Raw genomic sequence first — 23,584 nt, 5'->3', positions numbered from 1 at the left:
TAATGAACAACAAGCTAGCGAAAAGAAAATTTCCTGCAATTTGAATACGGCTCCTAGTTCTGGAATAATTAATAACAGTAATATTTTAACTTATACCTCTCAGAGCCTTACGCACATCTCAATCTCTTCTAAGGTGCCTACTTTCCAACCTCTTGTTTTCCAGAAAAAAATTGACCAGTTATCCAAGGAGTTTGACGAGCACTTTAATTTTTTAAAATGAGATTTGACAAATGAAAGGTGGAGGATGCAAACTGCTAATAACTGTTTCTCTTAAAAAACTAGCTTTTTTGCTTATCCATCTTACTGACCAATATTCTAAGTTAACTAATGTTTTCACAGTTGATGGGCAGGTCGATTGACCAAATCACGAGTATTTTGCATCTACATTCACACATGAGGAATTCTGTAGGGAAGTGGAGGACAGAACCTTATTAAAGTTTAACAGAGATCTAAATGATTTTGTAATAACTGGAAACAAATTGAAGGAGAAATTGTTGAAGTTAAACGTAAGAAAGGCATCTGGGGTGGATGGAATTTTTCCAGTTATATTAGAGGAGGCAGCAAAGGAAGCAAGCAAACCCTAAGCCATAATTATGAGAGAATCTTTGGACTGAGGGGAGGTCCCTATGGACTGGAGATGTGCAAATGTATCAAAGGGTGGCACGAGTAATTAAGACCTGGTAGTTTAACTTGTGTTGCGGGGAAAATAATGGAATCACTGGTTAAAGATGAATTGCAGGATCATCTAGACAAGGCTGGAGTAATAATTCAGACATAGCATGAGTTTGTTAAGGGAAAGTCTGTCTAACTAATTTTATTAGATACTATGTGTGGTCTTAAAGGAATTGGATGCAAAAATGATTTTGATATCATATACTTGGATTTCAGGAAAGATATTCATATTGCTGTACATAATGGAGCGGCATGGAATTAAGGGCAAGTTGCTACAATGGATAAAAGGATGGTTGAGTAGGAAAAGACAGAAAGTGGTGATCATGGACACTGTTCTTCGTAGACTAATGTTATTAGTGGAGTCCATTGTTGTTTTGTATATTTATCAATGATATTGATGAAAATATATGTCTTAATGTGCAAGTGTGCAGACGACACATAGGTTGACAGTGTTGTTAATGACATATACCCTATTGCAACACGATCTAGAAAAGTTGGGCAGATGGGCTGAGAAGTGGCAGCTGAAGTTTAACATTAGCAAATGTACTGTATATGGGTAGAATTAACCCCAGAGAAACCTACCAACTGTGTGGTACTACACTCAGGGTAGTTGGGAATAAAAAAAAGCTGGTGATAATTGTACAGTCAGATATGAAGTTTTCTGCGCAGTGCAGACAGGTTGCCAGGGCGCTCATGGGGGCTTGTCAATGATACGCAAGAATCTTGTTAGCAGGGATAACGAGGTGATTATACTTTTGTATAAAGAAATGGTCAGGCCACGCCTGGAGTACTGCATAGAGGTCTGGAGGCCTCATTTTTAGAAGGATGTAGAGTTGCTAGAACGAGTACTGAGAAGGGCAACAAGATTGGTGAGGGGAACGAATGGGTCCTCTTACCAAGAAAGGCTTAAGTTCTGCAATTGCAGTGTCTGTAGATAGACTAGGCACCTGGAAGGGTATCTGATTGAGGTGTGTAAGACCTTGAATGGTTTGAGCAAGATCAATGGGATTCTGGGATTCTGCTGGGATTCTTCCTCTTGTTCAAATGAACCTGAGGGGGAATAAATTCAATCATAGGAAAGACAGCTGTAGAATAATGTGTGGAATTTTCCTTTAGCCAGAGGGTAGTTGATTTCTGGAACAGACTTCCATCTGTTGTTGTTGTGGAAGTTGAAAGCTTAAATAAATTCAAGGAAGAACTGGACAAACTTTTACAGCGAATGGATGGGTAAAATGGGAAGTTTTTAATTTTTTTTTATTTTGGCTGATGCTGTATAAGCTGCGTTCTTGCGTCATATTTGGGGTCCCATAGCCACGAGGTAACGTCACCAACCACTCAAACGCCCAGATCTCGGTTCAAAACACCAAGGTAAAAAAAAAATAAATTGAAAGTTAAATTCAGGCGAAAGCGATTCTTGCACTGCTTCTATTGCAATGAGCAGCAGCCTAGAGAGAGAAAGTTTCTGGGGATTTCAAGAGCTACTAGGCGTCACCATGGAACAAGTAAATATATGGGCTGTATTAGAGTAACTAAGAGTAAGAACGGGTGCATGTATACTTGCATGTACACCAATGCTAGAAGTATAATAAATGAATTTGAAGTGTTCATCAAAGCAGATATTGTTGGGATATCAGAGACATGGTGTCATCCACATATAAGCAGTACAGAATTGGAATTTGGGGGGAGGGGGGTGCAATGTGTACAGAAAGTATAGGGTATAAAGGGAGAGGGGTTATCCTGCTAGTTAAGAAACACAAAATCTAAGAAAGTGCATCCAGTTGACATGGGTGACAGTGCAATGTTGAGTCAGTTGGTGTGACATAAACACTGGGAAAGGGAAATTGAGAATAGGTGTGTGTTTTAGACCTAATGGCTCTGATGAGTAAAACGAACAATTGTGCAGAGAAATATAGTGGCCAGTAAATCAGAATGTCTTGTAATGCGGGATTTTAACTTTCAAGCTATTGACTGGAACTTGTGGGTTGGTCACTCGCACGCTAGCAAGACTTTTGTGGATTTATTGGAATATTCTTTTCTACAGCAACATGTTCGAGGGGCAACCAGAAGGAGTAATACTCTTGATCTGATTATCAGTAGTGAGGACTCATTATGAATTTGCAGATAAAGGAATCACTAGGTGACAGTGATCGCTGTCTACTGATGTGGGATCTGCGTAAAGGGAAGTTTTTTTTTGTTTTCGTAAAAGTGACTACAGTGGTCTCAGGCAGTTCTTGAATTCTATAGAATGGGACCAACTGATGATGTTAAAAACAGTGAATTCTAAATGGAAGATTTTCAGGGAATTAATCTTGAAGCTACTAGGCTTTTCATACCAACTAAGAAATATTATTAAAGATTTAGGCCTTAATGGATGTCAGATTAACTAATGAGGCTCGTGGCAGAGAAGAAAAATGCGTGGAATGTATATAAATTAGCAGGTAACATAGAAGCCTACGGCAGATACAAGCTGGTATGTAATCAAGTCACAAAGGAGATTACGAAAGTCAACACTACTTACTATAAATGCTTGGAAAATGATACAAAGAAAAACAACAAAGACTTCTTTACTTATGTAAACTCTAGAAGGAAGGGAGGAATCAGATTGGTCCACTTGTTGTTGATGATCTGCTCAGATAGCTGACAAACTGAATGCGTATTTTGCCTCTACATGCACACATGAGGAATTCTGTAAGGAAGGGGAGGACAGAAGTTTACTAAACTCTAAATGGGAACTAAATTACTTTTTAATAACGGAGAGCAAAGTGGAGGAAACATTGTTGAAGATAAACATAAAAAAGGCACCTGGGACAGATGGAATCTATCCAGTTATATTGAAGGGGGCAGCGAGGAAAGTAAGGAACCCCTTAGCCATAATTATGAGAGTATTAGCAGAGTCAGGGGAGGTCCCCATGAACTGGAGATGTGGAAATGTATCTGCACTTCACAAAGGGGGTTCAAAGGGTGACGCAAATAATTATAGACCTGTTAGTTTAACTTCTGTTAGTAGTAGTAATAGTGGCATGTGATGTAAGAAAGCAAGCGTATGAGTTTATGCAGCATCAAACAAAAAAAAATTACACAGCCATTCCCTCTAAATGTTTGTCCAGTTCCTCCTTAAATTTATTTAACCTATCAACTTCCACAACGCCAGATGGAAGTTTGTTCCAGCAATTAACCACCCGCTGGCTAAAGGCAACTTTCCACACATCTATTCTACATCTGTCTTTCCTCAATTTGAATTTATGCCCCCTTAGGTTCTTAATCTGAACAAGTGGAACAGTCCCATCAGAATTCAGTGTGCTCAACCTATTCAAGGCCTTATACACCTCAATAAGATCACCTCGCAGGTGCCTAGTCTCCAGTCGCTGAAATTTGCAGAACTTAAGCCTCTCTTGGTAAGAGGATCCCTTCATTCCCCTCACCAATCTTGTTGCCCTTCTCTGTACACGCTCAAGCAAATCTACATCCATCCTAAAATGAGCCCTCCAGACCCGCACGCGTGGCCTGACCACTGCCTTATACAGAGGGACAATCACCTCTTTTTCCCTGATAGCAAAATTCCTGAATATCATTGACAAAACCCCATGACCTGCTCTGGCAGCCAGTCTGCATTGCTCAGAAAACTTCATATCTGACTGCACAATTACTCCCAGGTCTGTTCAGGGGAAAATAATGGAGTCACTTGTTAAAGAAGTGATGCAGGATCACTAAGACTGCAGTAATAGTTCAGTCACAGCATGGGTTTGTTAAGGGGAAGTCTTGTCTGACCAATTTGATTGGATACTTGTATGTGGTTACAAAGGAACTGGATGCAAAAAATAATTTTGATATCATATACTTGGATTTCAGGAAAGCTTTTGATACTGTTGAACATAAAAGACTGCAGTACAAGTTGGAGCGTATGGCATTAAGGGCAAGTTGCTGTAATGGATAAAGGGATGGTTGAGTGGGATACGACAGAGAGTGGTAATAAATGACACTGCTCTACGTCGTCTAATGTTATTAGTGGAGTCCTCCAAGGTTCGATCCTGGGCTCATTGTTGTTTTGGGTATTTATTAATGATATCGATGAAGGTATATCAGGCTTAATGTTCACGTTTGCAGATAATACAAAGATTGGCAGGGTTGTTAACGACAGTAGAGACAGTATGCTACTGCAGCAGGATCTAGAAAAGTTAGGTAGATGGGCTGAGAAGTAGCAACTGAAGTTTAATATTGACAAATGCAAAGTACTGCATATGGGTAGCAGTAACCCAAGAGAAACGTACCAACTGTGTGGTACTACACTCAGGGTGGTGGAGAATGAAAAAGACCTGGGGTTAATTGTGCAGTCGGGTATGAAGTTCTCTGAGCATTGCAGGTCATGGAGTTTTGTCAATAATATATAGGAATTTTGCTAGCAGAGACAATGAGGTGATTATACCTTTGTATAAGGCAATGGTTCGGTCACACCTTGAGTACTGCGTACAGGTCTGGAGACCTCAATTTAGGAAGGTTTGTAGAGTTGCTAGAACGAGTGCAGAGAAGGGTAACAAGATTGGTGAGAGAGTACAAAGGGGTGCGGTAATGAAGAAACGCTTACGTTCTGCAAGTTGCAGCATCTGGAGACTAGGCACCTGCGAGGTGAGGTGATCCGATTGAGGTGTATAAGGTCTTTAATGGTTTCAGTGTGCTCAATGCTGATGAGATACTTCCACTTGCTGATATTAAGAACCTGAGGGGCGCATAGATTCAAATCGAGGAAAGGCAGTTGTAGAATAGATGTGTGGAAATTTGTCTTTAGTCAGAGTATAGTTGATTGCTGTAAGAGACTTCCACCTGTTGTTTTGGAAGTTTATAGCTTAAATAAATTTAAGGCTGAACTAGACAAACATTTGTAGTGACCAGATGGATGAAATGGGGAGATTTTTTTGACTGACGCTCTATAGTCTCTAACCTTGCTTTCTTGCATCATATGCCTGAACTAATGCTAATAAAGAATGGGAAATAACAGAAATCAAAGATTGACAAGCATTAATTCTTGGAAAAGGAGCCAGGAATTCGTAGAGATTTTATTGTATGACAGGTTTGAGTCCAAAATAACACTTAAAAATTTGATCTCAATTTGAACATCAAAAGGTGCGCTTGTTATCTTTATACAAATTAATGGACATGCCAAAGAATTTCAAGTGGCTTACAAAGAGGTATGACAGATTGAAAGGCTGGCATATTCTGCTGCTTGAGTGGTACAGATGATATCATCCACAAATGAAAAGGTGTCATGATTTTTGAACAAAAAAAAAAAAAAAAAACACGAATGTAAATAACAGTAAAAATGAGAAGAGAAAATATATACCACTTTGGGAAACAGTTATTGATGCGCATTATATAAGTACATCACGTCGTTGAATACAATGTGTAGGAATTTGTGCTGTAGAATAATTCTAAAATTATTCTACAGCAAATGGTCCAAAGATAACTTTTAATGGAGAAATTTTCATAAGACTAAAGTCGAAACAGTATCAAATGCAGCGGAGAAAGAAGCGCCTAAGAAAACTTTATTATAGTTAGGCCACTGATAAGCTATTTGAATTAGGAACAAAGAACTCTAGATTATGAAAGTCTCGAAAACCAATCTCACCTATCACTGAAGTACAAACGATTCCCTATTAATTTCGTATTCTCTGTTTTCGGGCACTGGCCTTGACTGGTTTTGGAAGTTTAAAGATGCAATAACTCAGATGCAGGATGGCAGTCCATAACTGTGATACCTTGGATAGCTTTTTGCCAGCATGAATTTAGAGGTGTCTTAGCAAGGAATAGAATGTTCCGTGAAACGTGTCTGCACATTACATTACACCTAACCGGACTAGAAAAAGATAGCGGCAAGCATTTGAACAAGAGCATTAATGAATACTCCTACCCTATCTAACCGGCGACAACGTTCATCACACTACAGTCATTGTTGTGCATATATCAGGGATCTCCAGGATTACCAAAAACATCTTCCAGACCAAGACACCACTTATACTAGATTGTATCGTATTCACTGTGCACGAAGGACCCACGAGCACATGAAATCCAAATGGTAGCTATATTGTGTCACCAATTGACTATAGACTCGCAGTATTTTGCACATTAAGGGTCGTGATCTCTTCTGATCGTTGCTCAAAGTTGAGTTCAGCATTGTCCATCCTCATTGTCCCCAAAAACTCTTTTGACGAAAATTAAATCACAGCACTTAATATTGTACAACTGTGTCACAATTAACAAACAACTATTGCGCTGAGCATTATTCCTAACAGCACAGATCGTATTTATATGGCAAGCTAAAGTCGAAATTAATTTTCATCTCACACAACTGATAATAAAAAAATAAATAACATGATGCAAATTGGTCGCTGGCTTTACAAATAACTGGTTGACGTTTTATATTTCGGCCGTCATGCAGCTTAATTTGTTAAATTCTTACCTTTCCTGTATGTAGTTTATCACTCTGGATGTCCTGAATCTCCATGGGAGGTTTCAGAAATGGAGAGGATGTTCTAGGATTCACAAGCAGAGGATGGAAAGTTCTTTTGGCTTTCAGCGTTTGTAGCTTTGGTGTTGGTTCACTTATAGGCGATTTTGAATCCAAAGGTGATTCTGGTTCGGCAGGCTGTTCCGCGTGATTGATAATGACCACTTCAGGTGACAAGGCCCTGTCTTCTTGTTTCTGCTGCTCGTCGATCTCCTTAAGACACTGGGAACATTCGTCTTCAGTTTCAGCCTCGCTTTCTTCTTCTTGACAAGTGTTTTCGCAATCACAGGAGGATTCTTCCTCTTCTGATAGCGATTCAGAATTTGTGCCCTCTTCCTCAATACTACCGCTGTCAACAGTTGATGAATCCTCTGTTGTAGTTTCTTCACTTCCCTCTGTCGTTTCTTCTTCTGTTTCGCTTTCATCGCTTTCTCCACTTCGTATCCTCCTTGACTCGTCTTCGGAGGAGATCTCGCCATGATCAGTATAATTGCTGTGCCCATTTTGTTCGCTGGAGCATGATTCCTGAGTAGAAAAGTTGGCGGCACCAAGTCCTTCACATATTTTTCCTTCTTCATCCACATTGCCTGATTGTCTTATGAAAGGGTCTGCTCCCAACTTTGGTATTTCTGCTTTTTCCTCGGATAGTTCCATATCAACAAATGGGCTACCTTCTTTCACCGGCTTCCTGATGCCTGTCCAGAGATGACCATCACAGCTCTGTAGAGTACTTTTCAGCTGAATGTTTTTCCCGTTCCTGTTCTCTTTCTGTAGGGATACGTCTGAACGAAAATTGTTCTCCGTGCAAGTAGAGTTCCCATGGCCGATTTCTTCGCGTTGAGATTCGTTGGAGGTGGTGCTTGTCTCCGTCTCCGATTCAAATTCCGATGTTGTTGTCGGCACATCCTCGGAACTTTCGCCATCATCTGTAGTTTCTTCACTGGAAGTTTCCGATCTAGTTTCTGTTTCAGTTAAAGAACTTACACTGAATGCTTTGTCATTGGTGCAGTTTCGACTTATCCTTTTTCTTGGCTGCCTGTACTCCAGTTTGATATTCAGTTTACCTGAACTTCTATTTTGGTTGATAGATGTTCGCCTTACAATCTGGATACCAGATTCTAAATCCGATTCTTCCGATGACCTCGAGCTGCCTATAGAAATAAACGACATTGTGAGTTTTATAACTAGGGAAGGGGCGAATAAAAAGAAGTATAAAAACATTAAATAAATTCACTTGGAATGCACAGAAACATTCTCTATTATATAGCAGTTTATAGTCGGCGCTGTGTTAATGAAGTTTATGCAGAATTTTAGTGAAGTTAAATCATGGGAAAACATGTAGGAGTAGGTTAACTGAAGTGCAGGGAACTGAAAGTCTTCTTTCTGAATTAAAAATGTGTTCGCCCTGATTAGTTTCATCCAATCAGAGTGCCAGAATTCATTGCTTAGGTTAGAGATTTCACCTAAGAGCCATAAACGTTTTGTTGCACTCCAATGATAAGAGAAAACATGCTCAAGATTAACGATGGATTGGTATCGGGGCCTCTCAACTCGTGAATAGGATGGACATAGCAACTTTCCTCGATTTGTATTTGCTCTTACATATACTGCCCGAAAAAGAAAATAGTCCGAGAACACTGTGGTGGTTCAAAACGTTTAGTAGACATCATCTGTTGTGGAAAATGTTGCACTGTGACTTTGGGAAAACTTTTTGTTTTACTGGTGCAAAAGCGAATAAGGCTATAGTGCGCCAAGACTATGCGATAAAAAAGTATAAGAAAAAAAAAAGTTTTTTTATTAACCTGCAAGGGAGGTTACCTCTTCAAAAGATATATAAATATAAAATAGGATAAAATGCAGTATACAGACTAAAGAAAAATATATTATAAAATAAAAAAAAAATATATATATATATATATATATATATATATATATATTTTTTTTTTTTTTTATATATATCTGTACAAGTTAATAATTTGTAAAAATTTAAAAACATCTGACACGTGGTCATTGTCTGATAAAAATCTGACTGAGTGTATAAAGCCCAGTCATAAACATAAAAGGCCACCAAAGCTGAGTTGTCAGGCACTAGGGTATACAAGTACACGTGGTATTGAATACGGTTCTGTTTCATGTATTCTCTATCTTGTGAACTCTGACCATATGATAGTCACGGAGGGAAAAAAAAATGTATTTATTTATATATTCCGTGCGCTGGTAAAATTAGGGCAGTCAGTTAAAATGTCGCCAAAAGACTCGCATATAGGAGAGTCATCAGCCCTCAGCAGAAAAGAGCGTGTAAGATGACTAGTCTTCTGCGCAGTCGAGCAAAAACAACTTCCTCTTTACAACTCCTGCGCAGACTAGACTAACATATTTTAATTTTTGCTTTATGTGATATAATTTATTTGTTATCTGTCCATTCGATGAATCTTGCCATTGGTATATAGGGGACTGTTTGTGGGAATTGCTGATTTGGCTGTGATATCAGCCAAATATCTGGCAGGTACCTTGTTGGGTTCCAAGAAGAAGAGTTTTGATTATCAGGATTCATATTAGTATTTATTTTGTTTCATTCCCCTCCGGGTAAGCAATTAATGCATTTGGGTGGGGAATGCTAAGGCTACCCCTATTGCCGTCAGCCTGAATCATCCTGTCCTCGGGCAAGCACTGACACAGTCAAGCCTTGCCCAAGAACCTATTAGCCAATTGATCTTGAGCGAGGGGCAGGAGTTAGACTTGAGTTGATGAGAGTATGGTGTCTGGGCAGTTACGGCATTCCACTCCCGAGTGGATTTATTGCTTTCTCAGATAGTTTTCAAGGCTCGCAGTTCACGGCAAACAGTCGAATTCCTGTGGCATTAGCCTAGAACCTTAATGTGGGCATTGGATCCGCTCACCACGTACAGGCCCAAGTCGAGGGCAAAAAAAAAAAAAAAAATGGCTTCGGAAAGCAGTTGAATATTTTGGCATTGCTTAATGCTATTTTTACTATAATATAATACTTTTTCATGTACCTCTTTATCGAACTAGGACGCCCTTGTACATACAACGATAATTGTATACAGCAAGTTGCAGTCTAGAAATAAGTACACGTGTGTATTTATTTCTAGATTGCAGTATTTTTCGCTTTATTTTGTATGACTTTAATATGACCATGCAATATCCAGCAAAGGTGAGATCGCCAGGTTGTCAGATTGCCAGACTGTATACTATTGAAAAAACATGTAACACAGACTTTTTACCTTTTTGATCGTCATCTTCCAGTGATGTTGAGGGAACAATCCTATTATACTTTTCACAAAGAGTGACAGGCGTCCTTGATATGACCGAATCAAGTGTACTACTGTGAATGACACTGTCATCTGTCTTTCTAAAATAACCTAAAAATGCAATTCGGTTACGGTTGCGAATTTTGGCAACATATTCAAGTCAATTGTAAAAAAATATAAATTGTAATTATACTTCAATGTTAGCAAATTAAGCATAAACAGTTAAGATATTCTTCCTCGGTGCATTTAACTGAAACTAGAGGTTAAGGTAAAAGGACTCAGAGTAAGCTAGAACAAATAAGACGGGCAGTAACGTAATTATTTTTAATGAATAAACACAAATCAATTTATTATCTACTTTGTATGATTAGCTGTAACGATTTTTATGATAATGTCAGCTCAGTATTTAAAGAAAACATTTTTTTCGATCGTTTAAACACGAGTGTGCACAATTCGATATCTGCAACGTCATTAGACGGATCCAATAAAATGAAATTGAAAATCATTGCAAAAAATCAACTAGCAATATGATCTGTCTATCCTCTTGTGCGTGACTAATGGAAAGAAGAATGGCAAAATTACAGCTATTCTAAATCTCGTTGCCTTTCGGACAATATTGCGTCATTATGTACATTTGTATTATTTCTGTACAATGTGAATCCACGGGCCAAAAAACCCAGAATAATAAACTGAGGAAATGCTACTGTATTCGCCCGTTCTGAATCGTAAAAGACAATACTCAATGCCAAGTAATATGATTACTCTTTAATTATTGATAATATTTTAGCTAGTCATAAAACATTTAAATTTGTTTTTAGAATATTTGTGGCACTATAGTTTATCGCATTATAACATTATTTTTAAAAATTGAATGGATTCATAATTTACTGAACCGACAGTGATTCTCAAGAGTCTAAAAATTAAGGGATTTCCATTATAATCGGGCCGGCAACTCCCATAGTCTTTCCCTTTAATCTGGCCGAACAAAATCATTAAAAATGGTGATGCATTTAAATATCAAAAATTGCAGTGCAGTTGGCATATCGATAGAAGACTTCTTTTTTGGAAGATGAATGCGGCCACACTAAAAGTTTGTTTCCTCTTTTGTAGCTATCCGAGTTAATTCTACTTTCAGTGCTGGATGTGTGTAATGTTACTCATTGAGTGAAAACAAACAACTAGATGGTGAAACGAATTTCTCCTTCAGATATACTCTCTCTCTTAAAGTTGAATTTGCTTCTATGTATCAAGTGCTTATTAGAAAAAAAAACTATGGGAGACTGTTGTGGATAATTTCGGAAAATTTTCACGTTCTGGAATATTTGAAAAGGCATTCAATATCCTGGTCTGGTAAAAATGAAGTTCTGAATCCTGTGCCATGAGTGAACTTAAAAATGGGCTTAGAGCTTTGTCGAGGAATAAATGTCAATCGTAGCTGGACACGGTGTGACCATTTCCTAAAGTTTTACAAACCGTTATAGGTGTTATTAATTTACAACATGCGAACCATTGAATTAAAGTACCTTTAATCCTTTATTATTTCCTTGTGAATCAGCATGCAGCAGAAGATGTCTATACTCTGCTGCTCTTGTTGCCAGAGTACACACACTGTCGAGAGGTTTCTTAATTTATCGCTGCTAGAAACTACTAATAGAATACTTTAATGATTACCGTCCTGACTTGCAGCTGAGTTCATTTCCACAAGAAATGAAAGTGTATTTCGTTTGGCTTCTCTGAAGGCTGTACACAAGCATGAATGAATCTCGTCATTCAGTTTACAACATAGATTTGTGAAATCCATAAACAAGTAGACAACTTCAGTATGTTGTCCACATCGTTTTCTCTAAACTTTGGACTGCTATAAAGTAATGCCAGCGCAGATCTCAACGATATACCTGCGTGATTATCCTTCAGCAGTAGAATGAAGGACAAATACAAAGAATTTCACAGATTTTGGGCTTTAATGGTAACGAGCAGTTAAAATACCATCAGGTACAACCAGTTGCTTATGTACAAGGTATGGTCAAAAACGTTCTGAGAAGGGTATATAAAATGTATTAACAAATTACAGAATTGGTGATTTCGACAGATTAATGTTTTATAAAAGAACATTAAAAATTGTATGTCAGTGTCTTATGCAATTTCTTAAATTAATTTTTTTTGTTAGTCGGTCGAAGAAGAGTGACTATCCAGCAAATCGAACATCATTCACTAATCAAATTTTCGTCCAAAGAGGGCAGAAAATACCAGAGAAATTCATGAAAGAATGACTATAGTGTTTGGAGAAATATCGCCCAGTGATGAGAATTCACAAGACGATGATCCAAGGTCTGTTCGGCCATCTGAAGCAACTGCCATTCTTGGAAAAAAATTTAGAAAACAAGAGTTAAAGTGTCTGAACTTGAAAGAGTACTTGACAGTTCCCATTAAGCGTTTTAACAATAATACGTTAGCATTTGAGAATTAAAGTTTGTGCAAGATGGGTTCCCAGAAACCTTTCAATTCATGAAAAACATCGGAGGATAAAGTCATCAACAGAGAATTTAAAATTAATTCTTGCTAACCCAAATAGATTTTTATTCCGTTTAGCGACTGATGATGAAACTTGGCTCCTTTTTTTGATTCTGATTCCAAATTATAAATCACTCAGCGGAAGCAGAAATTCGTATTAATATTTTTTTCGTTCTTTCTCCATCCTATGAACTGTTCATCAGTAGTTTTACTTTCTCTTGATTTTGTTTCCACATAATCCCCTAAATTCTACTTTCCTCCCACAATGATAATGAGCTGAAAACCTCTAATCGTGAAGGTCAGAATACTGGTTCTGCCTCAAACAGCGCATATTTTCTTGTAAATTCAGAAATTAAAAGTATAAATATTAAAATATCAACAAGGCGTCAATACATAAAGAGCTTCGGAGGTTGGGAACAGGATACATGTATAAATTATTGCACTCACCGACTAACTTGTTATGAAGTTTATTAAATTAAAATAATCCCCTCTTCTTTGTTGATTCATAGACAATACTTTCCCTCCATGACACAGGTAATTGGTTCAATGATGGCTACAATCTGTGGCCATCCTTAGCAACTGATGTACAAGTATACAGTCTCAACTTTAGTCAATGTTTTCTTAGTTAAGAAAGGTTCCACATAGAAAACTTAAGTTAGTATTCATGCGTGTTTTTATCACATTTGTTTTTGACACTTTTAATCAGTTAATTTTAAATTATTTTATACATGTCATTCTTTAAACTTTTACATTCCGTTGTAGTAAACTTCATTCTAAGTCAGTCGGTGGCTGCAAGACCGACTATATAATTATACATATATCAAAATGTGAAAGTCAATTTTCGAAAATCGTGAGATCATTGCTAGGCATAGCATCGTTTATACGTTGAATCAGATCCAAACCTTCATTTAATTATACATAAAGACATCTATATTGGAATAGAGCGCAGTTATTCAATGCAATATAACTATAAACATACTTAAGATAAAAAATTAAATTAGATCATATAACATTCGTTGTGCAAATCATGGCGAAAATAAGATCCGTTCGAGAACCTCTGCTCGATTGGTTACTACATTATGAGGCCTGCGCTGAAAGTTGAGGTGGTAATAATTTTATGAGGGATGATGATGTCCGAAAAGATTAAAGTTTCCTGTGGTAGGGAATGCACTGATTATCCAATAATTGAGAGTATCATTGATTGCTTTTTTCGGGGGGGTGGGGGTGGGGGGGTGCAGAGAGAGAGTGATGGACAAATTGCATTAAAATGTCAACCAGATTATTATGGCGTCAAATATGATTCTCAATTGAAAATAAACATGGAGGGAAGCTTGAACCAACATCCCTACCAGGGAGCAAAAAGTACATTATCGGCTGATGTATGATATATGAGCAAGTTGTAAGTAGTGCAAGAATGACAGAAAGTGATTTCTTATATCGTCAGATTAGGTATGTGTTAGGAATGGGAGGGAGGAGAGGAGAGGAGCAGTTTGCATAAAATGTAATTTTATATAAACATCCCACTTTTGGGATGATACATCATGGAGCACTAACGTTAGTAAGTTCAGGAACTCGACTTCCATCTAATAGTTCATTTATATTTCCCTCGATCTTTGTGTTCCATTTCAAAGTGGAAATTAGTAGCTGAGTCAGTAACTTATGAAACTCTCAATATATTTATCATTTGTCTATTTACATATTGTATGGGCATGCATTTGAACTAATTATATGATAGTTCACAATTTTTGCTTACCTTTTACGTAGCGACGCTCAGTTTGGGAAAAACTATCTTTAACTGGTTTGTAGCACGTGATGGCTGTGGGCTGAACAAACAGAAACTTTTAACTTTATTGCAAAATGAGGATAAAACACACACATTTTAAAGTGCGCGCACTTCTTACCAGTAATATACAGTACATTCATTAAGCTTTTTGCGATTTTTCTAAAACTATAATACTTATTTCATTTTATATGTGTAATGAACTCTCTTACATCACAATGAATTCTTACAATTTCAATATTATGAATTATTCAACAAAATAAATGTTATCGGTTTAAAAATGATCTGCCAATTAGGAGAGCCAAAATGAAATACAGTACATAGGTTTTAGTAGAGTACGATTTTTAAATGTTTTCCAAGGGAGCTACCGCACCAGAGGAAGTAGTTCTCGTAGTCTCAACAGATATTTTTAACTACACTGTAAGAAATGGCTTTTGAGCAAGTAATCACAAACGATTCTCTTAAATATTGATCAAACACTTCAGTAACGTTATTTTAATAAAGCACAAAAAGTTTGGCTTGCTTTCCACTTAAAATAGTTGGGGTACTGCTATAACATTTCCTAATGATCCGCACAGAGTTCGGTAGCAGCATAATCACACTAAAAACAACTGCATTCATAATAGCTAAGTGCATAATTTTTTTACCTTGTTCCGTTGTGGTAATTTAGTAGGAGACAAGTGTTTCCTCCTGGGGAAGTTCTTCCTATTTGTGGAAGTCAAAATGCTCGGTGACTGATGACCTGCTTTCCTGGAATTCCTAGTAGACCTAAGAGCAATAGTAAAAATGCGATGAAAGAATTGAATGATGCACGTTGACAAACGTGCACAAATTCAATCGGTAAATTTACAAACTGAGATTACTTTGACGCGACCACATAGATCAGAGGAGTTTGCATTCCAAACTCTTGTACCTTCGGACAGGAGTTTTACATAGCCGTGTGTACTCATGTCCACTCGGCTATGTCAGGCCTTGCTTTTATTATGCAACCTTCCACAGAAATAACTATGCATACAACAGGTTCTTTTTCCAGGCGCCTGCATATTTTTAAAAACAAGGAATTCTAAAGTAATGCTTGTTTCCACTAAGCCCACATTTTTGTCGATGCGCATGGGTAGTAAATGATATAGTAAGATAATTAAAACATGCCTTGTATTTATCAATGAAACGATTCCACTGGCATCGACGGTGATGATGATTTGGTTTTTAATGGCGCATTGGCAGCTGTGGCCATAATGCGGCAAATCAAAAAATAAAACTAATACAAAAGTATTGTTCAGCCTAAAAACAGGCTACCATGTCAAAAAGGTAAATATGATACTATGGTTAAAGGTTATATAAAGGTATAAAATATAAACTTAAAACTTTGTGTATAAATTGATCGATTGTAAAAAGTTAAAAACGTCAGACATGTTGTCTCTGTCACCTAAAATCTGACTGAGTGTAAATGATTCAGCCAGATTATTAAAAGTTCTTAAAAATGCTTGTCTAAAGACAGGCCATTCGATAAAAACGTGAAAAACAGTTAAAATAACATTACACGTCTCACACATAGGTGGGCCATCCGCCCTCAGCAGAAAGGAGTGTGCGTGCTAGATGGCTATGACCTATGCGGAGCCGAGCAAGAACAACTTCATCTTTTCGGACCCTGCGTAGACTGGACTGCCATTACATGATTACAAGCTTAATATGATGTAGTTTATTTGCGGTCTGTCCGTGCCAAGAATCTTGCCATTGAGAATATAATTTAGAGTGTATTATTTGCTTGTAGACTGTATAGGGGACTGACAGGCAATGATTATCCAGGGAAATGGCTGATTTAGCAGCGGCATCAGCTAATTCATTTCCCTGGATCCCAATGTGGCTTGGGATCCAGCAGAAGCGAATGTCAAATTCTGATTCAACGACAGAACAAAGCATCTGCCGGATCCGGGACAGGACCAGACCGGATGAGAGTTGTACCTCATCGATAGTAGAGCCACGCTCAATGAATCACAATAAATCATATACCTTTGGTAATCACTATTTATTATTAACTCAAGGGCTACTTCAATTCCATGCAACTCTGCAGTATAAAAGCTAATTTCTTGTGGGATCTTAAATGATAATGTCTTGTGAAGAAACACAACAGCAGATCCCACATAAGATTCTGACTTCGAGCCGTCTGTATAGACTGGCAGAAAGTCAGAGTACTGCGCCCTATGTGATGCGAAGAGTTGTTGGTAGACGGCAGGTGGCGTACTAGCCTTCATGATCTTAAGGGAGAAGTCACAAGTTGGCAGGTGTGCATTCCAGGGTGGAAGGAGTTGCCTTGGTGACTGGGCAACGTTGTCTATCGTCATGTTTATTTCATTTAACAGCCCTTGGATCCGAATACCAAAAGGTCTATTGGCGGTCCGACGGGTGTTGTAGAGATTTTCCCAATGTGGCTCAAAAACTGATGCCCACGTGGGATGATAAGGCAGGGCTTTCAATTTAAAGGTGTAATGTAAAGACAACTGCTTACGTCGAAGAGATAGGTTGATTTGCTTCAACGTAAAGGCTTTGGACGGGAGATGTGCGAAATGCTCCTGCGGCTGTCCCAATGGCCTGATGGTGGACTGGATCTAACCACCGAAGTACGCTATCTCTAGCAGATCCATATACCTTATACCTATAATCGAGTTTAGAACGGACAAAGGCTCGACAGAGACGAAGAAGGGTAGACCGATCTGCGCCCCATGAAGTTGACGGGAGGGCACGAAGGATGTTAAGCCGACGAATATGTTGAAGAAATGTCAGCTTTTTGTCAACAATAAGTCCAAGGAATTTGACTTCTGCTACGACTGGGATGTTGTTTTGTCCAAGCCTTAAATCTGGTTCAGGATGAAGATTACGTTTGCGACAGAAGTATACACAAACGGTCTTCTGTGATGAAAATCTGAATCCATTAGCCAATGACCAAAATGTAAGGTGATCAATGGTTTTCTGCAGTTGCCTTTCAATGACCCTCATATTGCATGAATGACAAAATATAGTAAAGTCGTCAACATAGAGGGCATTGTTTACCATGGGTGGAAGTTGTTCTGTGATAGAGTTTATTTTGATTGCAAAAAGCGTGACACTTAGAACGGACCCTTGTGGGACTCCCTCCTCCTGACAAAACTCTCTCTGGAGAGTGGATCCTAAACGTACTTGAAAATGGCGATTCGAAAGGAAGTTTTTAATAAAGAGAGGGAGGTTACCCCTAAGACCAAAGTTGTACAGGTCTTGTAATATTCCAAATCGCCATGCGGTGTCGTACGCGTACCAGATGCTCGGATTTAATAAAAGCGTCGCGAATGTATGTTTCAAGTCGGATTAAATGATCCAAATTGGTTCTGTCTCTTCGAAAGCCGTACTGTGTCCTGGAAAGCAGATCATTTGTTTCCAAATACCGCACAAGGCGGGCATTAACCATTCTTTCCAGGATCTTGCACAAACAACTTGTCAGAGCGATAGGACGATAGTTTCTAGGATTTATAGGATCCTTTCCTGGTTTTGGGAAGGCAAGAACGATAGCCTTTCGCCAGGAATCCGGAAATTGTTTGTTAAGAAAAATTCTATTAAATAATATTAATAGGTGATTTTTAGAATGTGGTGACAGATGTTTTATCATTTCGTAGTGGATGTCATCGGGCCCCACAGCACTTGCATGCGTAAGAAAGAGTGCTGCATTTAACTCTTCCTGTGTAAAGGGCTTGTTATATGGTTCAAGCCCTTTTGAAGAGAAGTTAAATGGATGTTTCTCACGTTTCTCTTTCAGGGCCAAAAACTCTGGGGGGAGGGGAATGATGTTATTGCAGATATTTTGGCAAATGTTTCCCCTAGAGTATTTGCAACTGCAGTTCGGTCTGCAATTGGACATCCATCGTGCTCGAGAATCACCGAAGGGCATGGTGGGTATTTTCCGGATCTTGTCCCAGACTACTTTTGAGCTGGCAGTCTGGGTTATGGATGATGTAAAATGGATCCAAATTTCCTTTGGCTCTGACGTTGGATATAACGTGCTTTTGAACATGCAAGTTTAAATGATATTAGATTATCGGTTATGGGACATCGGCAGAATGTCCCCCCAGGCTTTGTTTTGTGCCTTTTTTTTGCTGTTGTGCATTCTGAATTCCACCAAGGTTTAGGAAGTAGTGGAAACCGGCTGGATGTTTTTGGGATGGCAATTGCAGTTGCTTGGACAATATTTTCTGTGACGTACGCGATTGCATCATTGATATGCTCCTGACTGACTGTAGCGATGTCAAGATTTACCAGAATTTGAAAGGCATTCCAGTCAGCCTGATCAATCTTCCACCGCGGTAAACTAAATGGCTGACACGGTCTACCACTAGTTAGGGTGGATATCACGGGGAAGTGATCGCTTCCATATGCTTCCACCTCCCAAATAAGCGAAGGAAGGAGGGAAAAGGAGCAGATAGAAAGATCAATGGCAGAAAACGTACGGGTAAGCATGTGGAAGAAGGTGTTTGTTGCAGTGTTTAGAAGGGAAAGGTCATTGTTATTTAGCATACGCTCTATGACTCGTCCCCTTCCATTAACGTTAGCACTACCCCACAGAGTGTTATGTCCATTAAAATCCCTAAGAAGTAATAAAGGGGTAGGCAATTGCATGATGAGATCATCAAGGTCTTTCTGGAAGATGTCAATACCAGGTGGGAAATAAAGAGAGCAAACGGTTAATAAGAACCCCACTGTAAGGCGAATTGCTACAGCCTCTATGCGGGGTTGTAAGTTGCAAAGGCTGAAAGGGAATCTGGTCCTGCTCACGAGGATTGCAACTCCTCCATGAGCAGGACCGTCTACAATTCTGTTCTTACGAATGATGGTACTGTTACGCATGGTGGGTTCATCATTTGCCTTTAAATAGGTTTCCTGTACACAAAAGCACGCTGGCTTGTGCTTTTGCAGAAGTGCCTTGGTGTCATCAATATTTCGCCTGAATCCACAACAGTTCCACTGAAGGATTTTAGCCATTATTTTGGCTTGGTGTGTCCATCAGGCGGGTTCCGAGGTGCTGAGGGCTTACTTTTGTCAGTCTTCGATTTTTCTTTTTTGGGGAAGAATGGGCGCTGTTCTGTGTCCATTTCTTCCTCCGTAAAGAGTTCCAAGACTGAATCGTCATGTACCTCCTTGGTTTCGACATCCATTTTTTCTTGTCCTGACATGGGCTGTTGAGTTTTTTGTAATGTTACTTTAGTGCTCGCTTCTGCTAGTGCGGGAGCACTGGGAGGTACTGATATTGGAGTGGCAGCTGACTGAGATTTCTGTGCTGGTTTTTCTGAACTTAATAGATAGCAGGCGCCTCGAGTTTTGCATCTGCAAAGATAAATCATATATATTTATAAAATCTCGACCAAGAATCGAGTTTATGACATTAACCCGAATTAAATTAGTTAATTTTTAAATAGGAAGTTAAGTAATTGATGCGTTTGGGCAAAGGACTGTATAACTGGCAGTGTAAATCAGGCTATGATGTGGCCACCCGGTACAAACAGTTGAACCAATATTGCTATGGATAAAAGTGTATTTTTATTGCTTTAGATATACAGGATCAAATCCAGATGTAGGTGTTGTTTCCCTCCCCACCCCGAATCTTCTTTCGACAGAAAAGTTGAACTAAGCGAAAGGGAATTTACTGAATAAATAACTAGTCACGAAGAAGGATTTAAATCGAAGCTTTATTTTTGATCTTTATATTACTCGCATAAAGATTCGGAAATAAGATATATTTGAGATATATTGAAAGATATTTGAGAAGGAATACTGGCCAGCAAAACCGTGTTAGATCAGCTTGTATCACAAAATACGGTAATATCGTAAACTTCTATGATCATATATAACCAAAAAAAAATTTTTTATTTATTTATTTTATATTAACAGTATAAGCTGCAATAATGAATTAACTCATCTAAATTACGCTACCTACGCATAATTTGTTTTATTATTTTAAAATACATGTTTCTTGCATACTTTTTCAGAACTATCATTAATAAAACGGATCAACAATAAATACACTGCTCGACAAAATTAACAGAACAAAATGTTTTTCATGAATATTTCATTGTGAACACGAACATTTGACATAATAGGCGTCCTGGCATGCAAATTCCGATTATCATACAGAAATCGATCATCTACCACCTTACAGAACCACACATTACGCAAATTATTCATCACTTCATTCCCGTTTTGGCTTGCTCAGTGGATAGCCACGTCTCCAGTACTCAGGATGGCAAGTCATCTTCGTCTAAGATGATTCTTTGAGATGGCAGTCGCAGGTGGAGGTAGCACGTTGGCTTAACGTGTCACAATGTCATCTCGGCACTATGGAAGTAGTTTCAGGAGCAGGGCCCATTACAAGAAGAGCTCGTCAACCACAACATACGGCTATCTGGCTCTAATAACAAGACGGAACCTTACAATTCCGACATTTCCAACTCAAATAGGTTTTATGCAAGGAAACCAATGGTTTGTTAAACTACTACCGCATACACTTTGATTATCTGTTTTTTTTTAGTTTGTTTACATATATATATATATATATATATACACACACACACACACACTACTCCCGGTGGGTGCGGGATTTTTGTGCATGAGGCACTGTTAAAATAGTAGACCAGGTCCAGTACCAAGTTACTATGGGCGGCCATTAGGGAGCAGCTGTGCAGGTGCCAGCTGCTCCCTGGTGGCGAAGAGGCCTGCCATACAGGTCTGTTTTGCAGAGGTTCTGCACAAATTCAGTTTATCAGGTGGAGATAGACGGAAGTCTAGGTGCCACCTTTATTTTTAAAAAAAATCCCAAACTGCCGCAAAGCTAGTCAAAGCTGGTGCCATGAACATTTGACTTGGAGCCCTGCCAAATGGGGTAGAGTTCTGTTCTCTGATGAGTCCTGTTTTACCCTACAAACAGATTCTAGACGTGATTTCATTTGGAGACAACGAGGAATGCGGTACCATCTCTCCAACATCAGAGAAAGGGACATTACAATGGAGACTTACTTAAACATTATCACGTACAACTTTTGGCATCTCTCATATTGTGGGATTATCTTCAAAACTGGGTTGTCATGTTTGCAATACCAGGGTGCCTGCCCACCCACCGATAAAAGGCCAACAAGCCTTGAAACGGTGCCGTCTGGGTGGTGGTGCCCAATGAGAATAAGTAACCAAAGTCTTTCTATTAATGAAGCGTTACTTATTCGAGGCAGTGAAATACATGATAACTCGTTGTGAAGGATGAGCACAATATGAGATACAGTTGAAATGATGCCATTTACACTACTATTGTAGTTTTCATTTAAGAGTTGTCTATGGTGTTTTTACACCAATGATCGTACACCAGAGGTGGAGCTCGGAATTTGAGGAAGGACGCTATAGTTGACAAAGTGGAGTATCGAGCAGTGCAAGAAAGCTCTGGAAATTGACGAAGAAATAAAAGCTGTGTATGGGCAGAATTGTCCATCTTATGACACTGTAAAAAAGTGCGGTCGTGCAAGTGTCTTTGACGAGCCAAGAGAAGGAAGGCCATCAACATCCACAGACAGTAAGACGGTTGCAAAGGTTGTGCAGCTGGTGCTGAGTGACAGACGTGTGACAATTCATTTCATCGCAAATGCAGTGTGAATTATTAATGGGTCTTCCCACAGCATTTTACATAACCTGTCTAAGGTCTCCGCACGATGGGTTCCAAGATTGCTGACGCCTTTTCAGAAGCAATTTCGAATGCAATGTTCTCACCAACTGTTGGATTTGTGTAATGCGGATGTTGAGACCTTTTTTTAATGGTTGGTGACAAATGACAATGCTGGGTGTACCAGTTTGGTGGGCGCTGATTTGATTCGTCTCAGGAAGTCATCAATAAAGTGGAATCCTGGTTTCAGGCAAAAAGTGCGGACTTCTCTGATCAAGGCATTGAACAACTGATTCATAGATGGGAGAAATATATTAATATACATGGGGAATACATAGAAAAGGATTAAAGTTCCTGTGAAATTTTACCGTTCTAGGTAAGGGTATGAACATTTTATACACCCCCCCCCCGTATATAAAATCGGGCAGCGTCGGCTTGCATTCAAGGCACATTTACTAATATCAACACACACATGGATCATTATTTCTGATTTCTCGTGGCCTAAAACTAGGCTTGATCTGTACTCGAGTATCTACGGTATTTAATGTTTAATTTTTGTAATTTAAATGTAAAACAAAACAGGGGTCATTTCTCACCTTGTGTAGCTCCTAGACAAGTCCTTTTGCTGATGAGAACGAAGAAGAGAAGGCGTCCTGGTGTTCTTCTGGTTATTCTAACAGTAACAAGAGAATGAAAAATTTGCAGCTTTAAACTGATATTGGTACTATAAAAGAACATTTATTTAAAGTACTCAGACCTGTCTGGAAGATAATTATAAGGCAATTGCAGACCAGCGTATTGTAACTTGCCGGAATGCATCAACCGATATTATCCTATTAATTTGTACTAATTAGGAAGCTATTTTATTACAGTAAAAAGGCTTGTCAGTGAAACAAATTTAGTTTTTGATAGGGATCGCTTGATATATTTAGAGCCTATTCTCTGAATAAAATTTTCGCACCTTCGTCTTTCATGCTGTTTTGTGTGGAAAGAATAACTTATTTTTTCCTTACTAGTTATTTCACACGAAGGATTATTACAAGACAAAATGCTGTGTGAAAACGTTTTGATTGACTGTTGTTGGTGAGTGTTGTAATCAAAATAGAGCAGTTCCAGATGAAATGCGACTGTTGGTCACCACAATTTATCTCGTTTTCTCATGAAGCGAAACTTGTTTTTGGAATGCT

At 38.6% G+C, this 23,584-nt stretch overlaps 1 protein-coding gene across 1 annotated transcript in view; it reads right to left on the bottom strand.

Annotated features, from left to right (window-relative positions):
* The window catches only part of LOC150083078 (uncharacterized), a 305,874-nt gene that overhangs the window by 60,494 nt on the left and 221,796 nt on the right, over window positions 1-23,584 (bottom strand). The window contains exons 9-13 of the mRNA XM_090377773.1: window positions 22,994-23,070; window positions 15,382-15,502; window positions 14,708-14,777; window positions 10,417-10,554; window positions 7,124-8,322 (exon numbers count right to left, since the gene is read on the bottom strand). Of these exons, the coding sequence (XP_090233899.1) occupies window positions 7,124-8,322; window positions 10,417-10,554; window positions 14,708-14,777; window positions 15,382-15,502; window positions 22,994-23,070 (1,605 nt within the window). The remainder of the gene's footprint in view (window positions 1-7,123; window positions 8,323-10,416; window positions 10,555-14,707; window positions 14,778-15,381; window positions 15,503-22,993; window positions 23,071-23,584) is intronic.

The sequence above is a fragment of the Mastigoproctus giganteus genome, chromosome 7 (assembly GCF_048544385.1).
Source record: "Mastigoproctus giganteus isolate SK-2022 chromosome 7, ASM4854438v1, whole genome shotgun sequence".
NCBI lineage: Eukaryota > Metazoa > Arthropoda > Arachnida > Uropygi > Thelyphonidae > Mastigoproctus > Mastigoproctus giganteus.
The sequence above is the reverse complement of the archived record's forward strand: the minus strand, read 5'-3'. Positions and strand labels throughout refer to the sequence as shown.